The 15,330-nt window shown below is 36.0% G+C and overlaps 2 protein-coding genes across 2 annotated transcripts in view; one reads left to right on the top strand and one right to left on the bottom strand.

Annotated features, from left to right (window-relative positions):
- The window catches only part of LOC136847165 (platelet glycoprotein V-like), a 440,086-nt gene that overhangs the window by 145,418 nt on the left and 279,338 nt on the right, over window positions 1-15,330 (bottom strand). The gene's annotated exons all lie outside the window — the stretch shown is intronic.
- Window positions 679-1,146, top strand: LOC136846897 (putative proline-rich protein 21). The gene has a single exon (XM_067118151.1). The coding sequence runs from the start codon at window positions 679-681 to the stop codon at window positions 1,144-1,146; it is 468 nt and encodes a 155-aa protein (XP_066974252.1).

Here is a 15,330-nt window from a genome sequence, read left to right as displayed (position 1 = left end):
TTAGACTTGCCGCCATCTTGCCGGGCGCAACATCTTTCAAATAAGTGTAGTAAAGAGACTGAAGGTGTCTAGGGTCGGATCTTGCTGTCTCTGAATCTTATATTGCCATAATGTTTCTCTGTGTGGGTACACAAGTGATTTTATAAATCATAATTATGTTAAGTACAGGACTATAGCTCCCAATTCATTATATTCTGTTTATTTTACTACAGCTGAAGTATCTCAGTGATATCCCCAGTATGAACTACGTCCTTTTTCACACGGTTCATTGCACGACGACCGTCCACCGACTTCCATTGCACCAGGATCACTCGCCGACTTCCATTGCACTCCAACCGCTCACCGACTTCCATTGCACTAAAACTACTCGCCGACTTCCATTGCACCACAACCGCTCGCCGACTTCCATTGCACTACAACCGCTCAATGACTTCCATTGCACTCCAACCGCTCAATGATTTCCATTACACCACGACCATTCACGTACTTGCATTGCACCACGAGCGCTCACCGACTTCCATTGCACTACAACCGCTCAATGACTTCCATTGCACTCCAACCGCTCAATGATTTCCATTACACCACGACCATTCACGTACTTGCATTGCACCACGAGCGCTCACCGACTTCCATTGCACTACAACCGCTCAATGACTTCCACTGCACTCCAACCGCTCAATGATTTCCATTACACCACGACCGTTCACGTACTTGCATTGCACCACGAGCGCTCACCGACTTCCATTGCATCTCAGCTGCTCACCGACTTCTATTGCTCCACGACTGCTCACCAACTTCCATTGCGCCACGACCGCTCACCGACTTCCATTGCACCTCAACCGCTCACCAACTTCCATTGAACCTCAAACTGCTCACCGACTTCTGTTGCACCACGACTGCTCACCGATTTCCATTGCATCACGACCATTCACCTACTTTCATTGCACTGAAACTGCTCATGTACTTCCATTGCACCACTACCGCTCGCCGACTTCCAGTGCACTGCAACTGCTCGCCGATTTCCATTTCACCACGACCATTCACCGACTTCCATTGCACTGCAACCGCTCACCGACGTCCATTTCACCTCAGCCGCTCACCAACTTCTATTGCACCATGACTGCTCGCCGACTTCCATTGCACTGAAACCGCTCACCTACTTCCATTGCACTGAAACCGCTCCCATTTCCATTGCACCATGACTGCTCGCCGACTTCCATTGCACTGAAACCGCTCACCGACTTCCATTGCACCGCGACCACTCACCGACTTCCATTGCACTGCAACCGCTCACCGACTTCCATTGCACCATGACTGCTCGCCGACTTCCATTGCACCTCAACCGCTCGCCGACTTCCATTGCACCCCGACCACTCGCCGACTTCCACCCGAATCTAGTGGCGCAAGTGAACGCTCTTAATACCTTCACCTTGCAAACGCATTCCCGTCGGATGTATGAGCAATGAAGACAGAAATGGGCGACGGCGCACATGCGACTCTCGTAAATCAAATGCGGGCTTTAAAAGACCGTAAAGGCCGTCGCTCAAGCCCAGGTAATTGTCTATGATATGCAGGGTTGTCGGAAGGAGAAGGAGAGAGAGAGAGAGAGAGAGAGAGAGAGAGAGAGAGAGAGAGAGAGAGAGAGAGAGTTATTACCACTGGCCTTTTAACAGTCGTTTTTTCTTTCGCGTTTTTTTTTTTACCTTCCTCACGTAAGAGATGTTTGTCACATTGTGAAGCTTCGATTTTCTGGTAGGTCAAAATGATTCATCCGATCCGTGGAAAATGAAAGAAGCATTATCGGGTGATTATATATATATATATATATATATATATATATATATATATATATATATATATATATATATATATATATATATATATATTATATATATATATATATATATATATATATATATATATATATATATATATATATATATATATATATATATATATATATATGTGTGTGTGTGTGTGTTTACGGGCTCAATAAACAGAGAAAGTGAATCAGAAACTACAGTAACTGCAACAATGCAGCTTTGCTTCAGATTTTTTCACGTCTTTTCACATTTTGATGCCTGATAAGTAAAGTTTCTCGGATTATAATAATTTGTTCTCGTTGCAATTATCTTTTTAACTTTTATTTTCACCATCATTAATTCGATACTGTGCCCTCCTGTTATTCTTCTTCTTCTTCTTCTTCTTCTTCTTCTTCTTCTTCTTCTTCTTCTTCTTCTTCTTTATTATTATTATTATTATTATTATTATTATTATTATTATTATTATTATTATTATTATTATTATTATTATTACCAATGAGCCGTATCCCTTTAGTAAAGGGTGGATCTAAACAAAGGAACAGTTACTGCCACTTTCATCCTCCATCTACAGAATCTAGGACGAATCCCCTTTGTATCATTCGTCTCTTCATATACCTATTATTATTATTATTATTATTATTATTATTATTATTATTATTATTATTATTATTATTATTATTATTATTACCAGTAAGCCGTATCCATTATTATTATTATTATTATTATTATTATTATTATTATTATTATTATTATTATTATTATTATTATTATTATTAATATTATCATTATTAATTATTTAACGCGAAATATAAATGTTACTGTTCTTGCTGATGTCTTTCGTTATGGTTTCTTTGATCTGTTTTTCTTATTTTGACGCTATTCATCACTATTTCTCTATTCACTATGATGACTAAAGTCATTATTGTTGTTGTTATTATTATATCATGAATTTGCACATTGTTTTACTGTTTTATTTTCATTTTGCTCCGCGTTTTATTAATTTTTAGACACTTACGTTTCTTATTATTGCTAGCAGTAGTGCTGTTTAATTCCAGAATATTCTCCTGCAACCTATCTTTTATTTACAACTCTTGAAGGTACCCGATTGGCCCCGTGAAAAGCCACATTCATTGAAACATACTCACGTTGATAGTAACCTCTCTTTAAATAGCTGTAAGAATTTCAGGTAAACATTCACAACTGGAAACCAAGTCAAGGTGTAAAGGGCTGAAGTTTTGCTAGATTGCAGACTGCGTCATCTAGGGTGTTGCTTCTTTAGTACGTTAAACCGATTATTCCTCTTTCTGTATCCTTTGCTTACCTTCTTTGGGCATAGTCTCGGAGAGGGTATTAGGCTGCCATTCACAATGGCTTTTTTCTTTTAACAAAATAGTTGTGCATTTGAAAGGTGAAAGGTCTCAGGTGTTTCCTCGACTTTTTTTTTTGTTTTGTTTATGTCATTATTTTGAGTAAATTGTAAATCGCTGTGATTTTTGCTGCTTTTCATTAGTTGTGCAATATTGATACTATATTACAGAACAGGAACCAGTACAGCATAATGTTTATATATTTTCTGTAGCCAAATAAGACAAATTAATCGTAGGTGAGCTTAGTAAACTCGATGACGCTCCTAAATAAGGAGAATCTTACTTAATCAAAACTATGTGGAGAATGCTGGCGACATTCACTTCTTGGTAAAGTAATGATCAAAATGCAACAAAAGAATAATTCAACGAGCCTCAGTAACTCCAGACACATCTTTAGCCGCGCCCCCCCCCAATAAAAAAAAGAAAAAACAAATTGTTCTCGCCGGAACTAGTATAGCCTCATTCTTTTCTGCTCATTCCTTTTTACCTCATCGCATTCCGTAACGGATTCGAGGAACACAACGATGTTATTCATCGCATACCGGGAAATCATAAGTAACCCCTTATTGAACTGGAAAGACAATATCTTGTGCCAAACGCCTTGTGGGAGGTGACGGGCTCCTTGCCAGGAAAGGGACGTTGGACAATATATGCCTTCTTAATGGCAGCATTGAACATAAAGCCTCCATAAAGCATACCTGGAAAAGCACCTTAGAGTCAATTGTCCGTGCAAAAGGACCATCGACATGCAAACTGGCGCAGTGTAGAAGCACTGGAATACGCGGAAGGGAAGCAGGCTGTCAAAATAACTGAGCGAATGGGTCGTGGCGTGCAAGCCTGCGTAAATACAGCCAAGGAATCTGGGAGAAGAAGAAAGGCAACGAAAATGCAAAATATTTTTTTCTCTTATTATTATTATTATTATTATTATTATTATTATTATTATTATTATTATTATTATTATTATTCAGAAGGTGAGCCATATTCATATGGAACAAGCCCAGAGGGGCCACTGAATTGAAATTCAAGCTTCCAATGAATATGGTGCTCATTAGGAAGTAAGAGGAGGTAAAGGAAAATACAGAAAAAAAATATTCATTATCAAAAAGAAAATATAAATTAATGAATAGATAAAAATGTATTAAAATGCAAGGAGAATGGCATTAGGGTGGTAATGATTGCTTCATCGCTTGAACTTTTGAAGTTCCAATTGTAAGACAGTTGGAACTTCAAAAGTTCAAGCGAAGATGCATCGCGTTACTACATGCTAACAAATTCTTTCAACTAGAATCTACGTGTATATATGTTTGAATGTGCGTTTTATTGTGGATGAAGTATTCAGGCGAGACTACCGTTGTTACTGACATTGGGTCATAACCAAGCACTGGTGTATTATTTCTGGCCATGTTCAAGTTGCCCGAGATGGTCTTCAATATATGTCAACAAAGCAGTTGCCGTAGCTCAGTTGTTATGAGTTCGTTTGTGTTTGCACTTGGAACTAGCTTGCAAGGGGGAGATACTCACACAATAAACATACATGCTTGCGCACACAATATGTATATATATATATATATATATATATATATACATACATGTATATATAAATAAATATATATACATACAGATGTATAAATATATATCTATGTATACATATATATATATATATATATATATATATATATATATATATATATATATATATATATATATATATATATATATATATACATACATACATACATATATAAGCGAATGTTTGTATATTTGTTTGTCCACTATAGAAATCTGAACTGCTTGACAGACCCAGACAAAATTTCCACACGGCCTCTGTCACCCCAGAACGGTTTATAACTCAGAATCAAACCCCTACCCCGTGACAGACATACAAACACAGACAAAACAAATGAAATTTTCGTTTTTACGCCACCTTTTCCTTCAGTTTTCTGGGTTTATTCCCATTTTTCATGTGACACTCCACCTTTTTTTCCCGGCGCTGCCAGACGTATGATTAACCTATACAATAAATCCAAATCCCCTATAACATCAATTTTTTACTACAATTTATGTGAAATTTGATGATAATTTATGAGAAATATTAATATAATTGTTTATTACCTCAATAAAATCAACATTGGAAACCTATATTGGTTTAAATGTGGTTTATAATCCTCGCCACTGAAAAAAATAACAGACCAAATGCTTCTGTGATAGACATACCCTCTCATTAAAAAATTACTCGCAACAAAATTACCACCTTTTTTTCAGTGCTCATCTTAAACCAAACGTATCTTTATCATACCTGTCCAATAAGATACAAATTCTTAAGTCCCCTGAGGTATTACCATCATCATATTTAACTACTTAATCCAAGAAAAAAAAATGTCGTAGTTATGGAGACAACTTTGGAGACCAAGAAATAATTCATCGACGAGACGAAACGAGTCTATAACCATCCACGCACATGTATTAGCAGACTAAATGCTTCTGTGATAGAACTGCCCCCTCATTAAAAAATTACTTGTGACAAAAATACCACATTTTTTTCAGTGTTTTTCTTAAGCCAAACGTATCTTATTATACCTTGCCAATAAAATACAAATTCTTAAGTACCTTGAGGTATTACCATCATCATATCTATATACTGAATCCACTTAAAAATCACCATTTATCGACAGTTTCTGTATTAGACCATCCAGACTTCGGCCTAGACTTTCCCTCAGAAACGTCAAAGGAAACTGGAAAGCGTTCGTTAACACTTACGGGAAACTGAAAACAGTTGCAGCTCTTGTTACAGTGTCTAAAATTACAGTTGTGATAATAATTTAATATTTTTATAGCCAACGAGTACTGTATCTTAAGTGGCTGCTGGCTAAGACCGATGTCAACATGTATGATATTTCCTTTTCTTTATTCGTTCAAAAGCGAATTTCCTCATTAATTCGGTCGTTTCTTCTCCATTTTTAGCTTCGGAATTCGCTATGGCGACTGCTTCGTGACGTTACGGTGACGTATTCCTTATAAAGTCAGTTTAAATGAGGTCAGAAATTAATTATCGTGTAGTTAGGCAGTACCTCCACCACGCACACCAACGTCACCATACTACCTCTGCCATCTCTCTCTCTCTCTCTCTCTCATTTATGAATTGCCTTTATGAATGGGGTTAAACACCAAGTCATACTAGAAAAAACCCGAGAATGTTTGCTACTGCAAGTCAGTCATTTCTCTCTCTCTCTCTCTCTCTCTCTCTCTCTCTCTCTCTCTCTCTCTCTCTCTCTCTCTCTCACCATTTTAATCAGATTAGTGCCAGGATATATGTATATATAATTTTTATTTAAGGTAATGAATTCAAGACAGAATTATTAATCAAAGGAAATAAAAGTATTTTCAATGATAGTACACATACTTTGCACGACGAAACAATTCAAAGGGGATGAAGGAAAATTTTCTGAGTTCTTCAGATTTCTCCCAGGCAGCCCCAGGTTGGTTATATATATATATATATATACTGTATATATATATATATATATATATATATATATATATATATATATATATATATATATATATATATATATATATATATATATATATAAATAATTGTGTATGTGTATGTTGAATCTCATAGGCGAGTGGTAGAAGTCGACTGCATATCGCTGTATCTAAACTAGATCACCGTACATACAAATATACATTTATACATGCAGTAAGCTTTGGTGTTTGTTATTATTTTTTGAAATGGATAGAAAATCAGAGCATCTTTGTAATGGTTCATTGCAGAATCGTAGTGGCACCATTACTCTATTGATGTTTTTACTCTTCAAGACTTTCGTCACATGAAAGTTCAGTTGTTTAAACATGGCAGATTGACTTATTATGAAAAGGTTGACAGAATAAAGGATGACCAACCGCTACGACTTACGAAAAGGTTGACAGAGTAAAGACTTACCAGCCACTACTGTCCAAAACGTAAAACTTGTATCATTTTTTAAAAAATTTCCTGCTAAAACCAAAAAGTTGTTTTCGTGACGTATTTGCAGAGTTCAGGGGATCACTGAAAAATTGTAATTATACAGAATCACGGAATTAAAAAGTTGAACTACAGTTGTACAACAAATTTGAGTCCATGAACTGTTTTTTCTTGGTTCCGTAACGATGAAAGTTACACGATTTCAGCATATTTGAAGTAGCATTATTATCTCACCTACGTTTTTACAAAGCCAAATGTGGAAATCTTTATTTAGTGTATAACTTGATTTCAAATATGTTTGCATTTTTTAAGCTATAAAACAATTAACGTACAAAGACAGGCACATCATAGGTCAGTTATTTTTATTCATAGGTATTTGTATAAAAATTCGTTACGAAGTTTATTGTAATAAAATGATATTAAAATTAATCGAAATGATTGCTGTCCAGTTCCTGTATTAATATATATTTAAATAATGATGTGGATTCCAAAAGAATGATCACCGACGAACAGTTATATTGTGGTGGTAAATAATAAAAAAAAAAAAAAAAAAACAGAATCAATCGACGTAGCGTTAATTTTTAATGATTCGACCAGAGAATCATCAGGGACATAAACTTACAGTTTCGCTATTTCATTTATATAAAACCAAAATGTCACCAAAGACTGCAGTTCTGAACGTTGTATATATATGTTGTTGGCGTTTTTTTTTTTTTATTAACAAAGACGTTCTCATTCCATCCTTCTCATTAATATTCTTTTGAATTGTGCAATGAAATTTTTTGTTGAAAGTAGGTCATTGAGAATCTAATTGATATGTTTGCCCCCCTTCATTCTCCATCGCCATAATATGAACGAGAGAGCGAGGCGGCTTTAAAGGGTTCCTCCAAGAACAGCTTTTTTGGAGGGAGTACAAAAACGTCGATTTGTTATGGTGAATGAGAGATAGACTTCAAGACAGGAGTTTAATACCCAAACGCCGGTATTTAACGTGTCCACTCCTTAAAGTTTGGAGTCAAAAGGAGCACTAAGTATCGACAATTATTATTATTATTATTATTATTATTATTATTATTATTATTATTATTATTATTATTATTATTATTATTATTATTATTATTATTATACAGAAGATAAACCCTTTTCATATGGAGCAAGCCCACAGAGGCCCATTGACTTGAAATTCGAGCTTCCAATGAATATGGTGTTCATTTGAAAGAAATGACAGAAGGTAAGAGGAAACACAGAAAGAAGGGATCGGTTATTAGGAAAGAAAAAAAAATTAACAAAATAATATTCAGGATCACCAAATATAACGCGAGCGAATCGCGGAGCAGAAGGACGGTGCTTGACAAATCGTAGATCAGCTCACAGACCGTTAAAGTGAGAAATGTTCCACGCAATTTGTCCATTTAAACGTCTGTGTGTCCTTTGATGATCTTTCCTACGGAATGAATCCCCATAAACTTCTTCTGTGACTTAATCCACGGGGATTTACATAAAAAAACTAAACTGCCAAAATGCTGCAAATTACAGTAATCCTTGCATAAGAATAACTTTGCATGAATATCAGTGTAGGTGCAATATTCTGAATATAAAAAAAAGTTTTCACATGCATGACTGCTTCTTTGACTCTATAAAAACAGGGAATGGTTTAAGATTCGTATCAAGAAAGGCGACATAAAACGTTCTGGTCAAAGAAAATCAATTAATCCGAAGCGGGGGATTAAATCTTAAATCCTTTTCAAGTCTTCACGTTCCTTTAATAAACCCTTTTCTTATTACAAAAACAAATCTGTTTGTTACGCAAACGCCTTTGATATTTACAAAAAAAAAAAAAAAAAAAATACGGGAATAAAACATAGGAACTGATTTCTTTGTGTTAAGAGTTGTCTAATTAATGAAGACGAGATTTTTTCGCTTCGTAACCAGTTCCTCGTGTTTTTTTTTATTTTTTGTTTCTCTTTCATTGCTTGTTAATCTCTTATTTATATTATCATCGCGTATTAATATATTTCCCTTAATGGTTTAATTAAAATGAAACCCATTTGACATTTTAGTTCTTTGCCATAAAAATGCCATAACTAATTATTTTAAATACTCGAGTTTCAGCTTTTAGGCTGAAAAAACATATTACAATTCATCTTGCCGTTTTGAAAATGCCAGGAAATATTTTGCATGAAAAATAGGAGCTAAAAAGATCAGGATATTGCTGCCTTTTGTAACGGTCAGTTGGCTGCTTCCTTGTGTATGATGTGTAGCATACCATTAAAAATAATCAGACTCTCTCTCTCTCTCTCTCTCTCTCTCTCTCTCTCTCTCTCTCATACACACACACACACACACACACGTACGTGTATACATATTTAATTATTGACAGTCAGACGTGCTGTACATTTCTAATGGTTTGTAACGTTCAGCACTGCTCATTTACTGATGTCATAAACTTGTTAAGGTATGACATTTTTGATGCTCAAATAATAGCTCACAAACGAAAAATATTCGAACTAAGAACATATAAATATGCAAATACTTAATAGCACTGTTGTCATTTTACCGGATTTGAGAATTAATCGCATTGTCTCATTCGGGGAAATATTATTTCTGGTCACAACTTTATTTAGCAAGATAAAAATTTAGAATTTTCTATATAGATTCATTGTTTTTTTTTTTTTCTTCTAAGGAATTCATTTTATCTTCGTCTCCTTCCCAGCTTAATCCCTAGTCGGAGTCGCTAGTATTAATGAGCATTTTCCATTTGTTTCTAAGACTCACTGAACGTTTCTTTTCAAAATTTGTTTTGGCAGATGTTTTACGCTCCGACTTCCTTTCTGATTCCAACCCTCCTATTTATCAGGGCTCGGGAAAGATAAAAAGAATGTTCATTATTAAGAATAGCACTGAAAAACTATATATAAGAATTCCCTGGGGCAAATTTCCCCCACAAAGATAACTGAGCGAGAATTGCCTCACTACTTTGTCCAGGATCAATGTCCTTTTATTCGTAATTCTTTCCTCCGAATATATTATATTCCAAAACAGATAATTGATTGAATTTGATACTGCTCTGTGTATTTTTCCACACATGCGATCGTTGCAGTCGTCTCAGGTTTCATAAGAAGAGTAACTTAAGTTTTCATTATATTACCCATTAATCACGATAAAGTGAAATTGTATGACTGTATCCTCTGTAAAATTCTTCTGGTGTATTGAAACAGCCTTTAAAGCTTGTGATGTCATTTTGCTTCAGACGAGGAGGAAGCAATAACGCGTGACGTAATTGCCATGGATCCTCATTTGCTTGCCCTGTAGACATTGCTACTGTCCATTTCAGGGACTGCGAGTCATCGTTTTTCTCAAATACCTTTCAAACTAAGTATTTGATCGAAATCGTACTTTGACACAGTGTACAAGACAGCACCCGCTTATTTTTGGCAATATAGTGCATTGTCAAGTGCTTTTAGTTGAGGCGTTTACTCTTGACTTTTAAAGGCAAAGTTGCATGAGTCAGCAGGCCTAAACTGCGCAATCGAACGTCCCCTATCCCCCATAGACAGGAAAGGAGGGGCGGAGATGGGGGGGGCCAGGAAAGTGGGTTGAGGGAGGTATGAGGAGGGGAAGGGAGAGGGATGGACGGGATGGGGATAAAGGACGTTCGAATGCATAGTTTGGCGATGCTTGGCAACACTATATAAGTCAAGCGTAAACGGCTTAACTAAAACCATTTGACAATCCACTATATTACCAGAAAATTAGCGGAAGGTGTCTAGTACACTGTGTCAAAGTACTATTTCGATCAAACAATTAGTTTGAAAGATATTTGAGAAAAACGATGACTCGCGGTCCTTGAACTGGATGTGCCCCCAGCTCCAACCAATTTGTAGCCTTTTACTTTACCTCCACTCCTGGCTCCTTTCTTCTTTCTTTTTGCTGTCCAACCTCTCCAATTATTAACTTCCCAGTGCAGCTGTGAGGTTTTCTTCCAGTTCCACCTTTAGATCCTTTCACTTCATTTCCCTGATTTTCTAAGTTCCTCGCTGGCTGAGCGGGTTCCGTAATCACCTACCACTCTGATGGTCGCGAGTTCGAATCTCCGACCGGCCAGTGAAGAACAAGAGGAATTTGTTTCTGGTGATAGAAATTCATGTCTCGCTATAATGTGGTTCGGATTCCACAATAAGCTGTAGGCCCCGTTGCTAGGTAACCAATTGGTTCTTAGCCACGTAAAAATAAATCTAATCCTTCGGGCCAGCCCTAGGAGAGCTGTTAATCAGCTCAGTGGTCTGGTTAAACTAAGATATACTTAATTTTTCCCTGATTTTCTGGAGCTCTTTCTCTTGCTGGCCAACCTCTCTAACTCCCTTTTTTCACTTTGCTAAGCGGTGAGTGGTCAAAAGTGCCCAGGTGCGTAGCTTGACAGCCTAAATTTCATATATCATCCTCGTCCTCATTTGCTTCATTTTTACGTTTTTTTAATCATCCTAATCCTCATTTGCTTCATTTTTAATTTTTTTTCATCCTCATTTGCTTCATTTTTAGTTTTTTTTTAACCAACCTCATTTGCTTCATTTTTATGTTTTTTAAACCATCCTCATCCTCATTTGCTTCATTTTTACGTTTTTTTAAATCACCCTCATCCTCATTTGCTTCATTTTTACTTTTTTTTAAAACCACCCTCATCCTCATATGTTTCATTTTTACGTTTTTAAAACCATTCTCGTCCTCATATGCTTCATTTTTACGTTTTTTAAAATAATCCTCGTTCTCATTTGCTTAATTTTTACGTTTTTTTTTCATTCATTTTGGACATTTACAAAATAGAAGGATGACTGTTTTATGAATGAGATAATTTTGTGCAGTATTAGTATTAGTTAGATATCCAACCGGACCATCATCAGCTTACACAATGTCAAAAAGATAACTAATTATCTCGTCCATATTAGGAAAGATGACGTCAGTGTGAATCTGAATATCTTTCTCTTCATGCTGAATGTTCCCACCACTTGTATATGAATATGTATATGGACATGTATTTGTATTTCGATAAATTCATAGAAATACATAGGTATTTGAAGGTAAATCGCGCCAGAACAGGTATTTGTGTGAATAAATGTGTATAAGGAGTAATTTATGGTAGCATTTCAAAGAATTTATATCATGTATTATGTAAGTTTATTGTCTGTGAAATTTCAATGGGAAATTTCCAAAATGAGTGGAAAAAGGGTAAAAATGAAGCAAATGAGGATGATTAAAAAAAACTAAAAATTAAGCAAATGAGGATTTAAAAAAAACGTAAAAATGAAACAAATGAAGATGAGGATGATTTTAAAAAACCGTGAAAATAAAGCAAATGAGGATTTAAAAACCGTAAAAATGAAGCAAGTGAGAATAAGGCTGATTTAAAAAAACGTAAAAATGAAACAAATGAGGGAGGATTTAAAAAAACTTGAAAATGAAGCAAATGAGGATGAGGATGATCTAAAATAAACATAAAAATGAAGCAAACGAGGACGAGGATGGTTTAAAAAAACGTAAAAATGAAGCAAATGAGACGAGGATGATTTAAAAAAATGTAAAAATGAAGCAAATGAGGACGAGGGTGATTTATGAAATTTAGGCCGTCAAGCTAGGCACCTGGGCACTTTTGCCCATTCACCGCTTAGCAAAGTGAAAAAAGGGAGTTAGAGAGGTTGGCCAGCAAGACAAAGAGCTCCAGAAAATAAACGGAAATGAAGTGCAAGGGTTTGAAGCGTAAATCTTTCACCTAGATATTCTAACGTCCATTTCACTAACGTCTCTCTTATTATTTTTTTCTTTTCAAGTATCTAAAATCGACAGTGACGGCAATGTCAACTGTAAAATCAGACTAGCTCGTGAGAATATTAAGCTGGGATGGCATTCACTGTATTTCGAAATCAGTGAATTTCAAGTTAGTTTCATCACGAAAATATTTTAGAAACGTGTATTTCTACATCACTTATTAAAACATGGAACATCAGCGATTCAACAGTTATTCCACATTGGAAGTATAAACGGTGTTCACTCAGCAGAATGATAATATTAACTATGCTTTGATTGTCGAGCCTTGAAATTATTTTGTATTTTTTAATCTCAGTGTTCCAGTATCTCACAATAAAAAGGAGAAATACAAACCCTTACAACACACAAACGTCTTCCATTATGATGAGTGAGCTTTTGGGGATGCAGTGCCTTGAAGGTTTTTAGCGCCAGCTGCCAACAATCAACGACAGTGGGCCTTGGTCAGCTGGCATTTTTTTCTTAACTATTTTTTTTTCCAGAACGCCTGGATGTGTTTGAGGAGTTTGAAAGAGTCGTAAACGTCAGCGGTTTTAGCGTTTGGTCTTGATGTCAACGCTTACGTGACTCATCTGTTTCTGTGTCAGTCGTTAGTCAGTGCACTGAGCCCCTTTGGCACTGAAAGACGAATTTCAGCCATTTGGCAAAATACACTGGGCTCATTTTTGTAGTAAACTTAGCCGAGAGTTTTGAGTGTGGCTGCTAACCGATGTATTCATTCCCGAATTTCTCTAATTATCATTTGGTCTGTTACAAGACATACCTCAAAAGGTTATTGATGTATTTAAACGAAATCACGGGACCAGTTTCATAAGACTTGAAGAAAAAATTTGTTTAATTTTGGCGAAAGTCGAAAGCACTTTCCGAAATCAGGATCCAGGATAAGTGTTAGAACAACCATCCTCGCGATTGACGTGTCTTTCTTGAAACTAGCAATGCGACCTGACATTTAATGGAACGTGATAACCACTGGCATTTATGGTTCTAGACATATTTGGGACCAGGACTGAAGTAATAACTTTGAAAGTAACTATGAGTTTTAATTGATCATAAAAATGTATACATTTTCAGAGTCCTAGTGTTATCCAGAAGTCCTGAAATAAGAGCAGTAAGCCTATTTTGATATTCCGGCTAACGCTATGGATTTTTGATCCGGAGGGATTTGTGAATGGAGCCAGTGTGTCAGTGATCCATTCTCGTTCAGATCTTTGGACTGCCTGCATTAACTGGGCGAGTTGACTAACTTTAGAATGTTTGACTAGTTTGTTTCACTTGTAGATTAAGGACTAACTATAGATTAAGGAGTAACTATAACTGATATTATATATATATATATATATATATATATATATATATATAGATAGATAGATAGATAGATAAATTTTAGTATTTGGGATAACATTATTAAACCGAACTTTATTTCTTTTTTTAGAATTTTCTTCTCTTGGAGATACTGCATAGGTTAGCGACATACCCAATAGTTAATTAAAATATACCGTTTCTGTATTTACCAGTACAATAAACTTGAGAGCTTCCAGTACGTTGCACTCTCTCTCTCTCTCTCTCTCTCTCTCTCTCTCTCTCTCTCTCTCTCTCTCTCTCTCTCTCTCTCAGGCTCATCTTACTTTATTTTATGCCCTTTTAAAGAGGATTACTAAAAAGCACAGTATTGTTTTTATATGACTTAGATTTTTGGTTTGAGTATTGTTATAATGCTGATGACAATTATTCTTTTCGATAGTGCGCACGGTATGTTTTCATTCCGGTGTCTCTATTTTCCGATGGTGAACCACTGTTATCTTCTGAAAGAACGAACCATTAAACAAATTTTATTTTAAAGAATGACCTGTTAAAACCTTAACTTGTTAAAGAGCGAAAAATTAAAATGCTAGCTTATAAAAGAGCGAAATATTAAACTGTTATCTTCTTTAAGAGCGAGCCATTAAAATGTTATCTTCTTAGAGACTGAACTAGCAAAATGTGAGACGCCTCTTCAGGAAAAATATGAAAGAAGATCAAGTGTTATTAGGCAACTGTATTAACTTTCTCTCTCTCTCTCTCTCTCTCTCTCTCTCTCTCTCTCTCTCTCTCTCTCTCTCTCTCTCTCTCTCTCCTTCCTTCCTTCCTTCCTTCCTTCTCTTTTACTTCTCCCTTTTCTAATTCCACCTCCTCCTTCCCTTCCTTCCTTCTCCCTTCTTTCCTCTCTCCTTTCCTCCTCCCTTCTTTCCTCCTCTCTTCCTTCCTCCCTTCTTTCCTTCTTCCTCTTCCCTTCCCTCCTTCCTCCTCCCTTCTTTCCATCTTCCCTTCCCTCCCTCCTTCCTCCTTCCTCCTTCCTCCTCCCCTCTTTCGTTCTTTA

Source organism: Macrobrachium rosenbergii, chromosome 16 (genome assembly GCF_040412425.1).
Source record: "Macrobrachium rosenbergii isolate ZJJX-2024 chromosome 16, ASM4041242v1, whole genome shotgun sequence".
Classification (NCBI taxonomy): domain Eukaryota; kingdom Metazoa; phylum Arthropoda; class Malacostraca; order Decapoda; family Palaemonidae; genus Macrobrachium; species Macrobrachium rosenbergii.
Note: the sequence above shows the minus strand (reverse complement) of the source record. Positions and strands in the feature narration are given on the sequence as shown.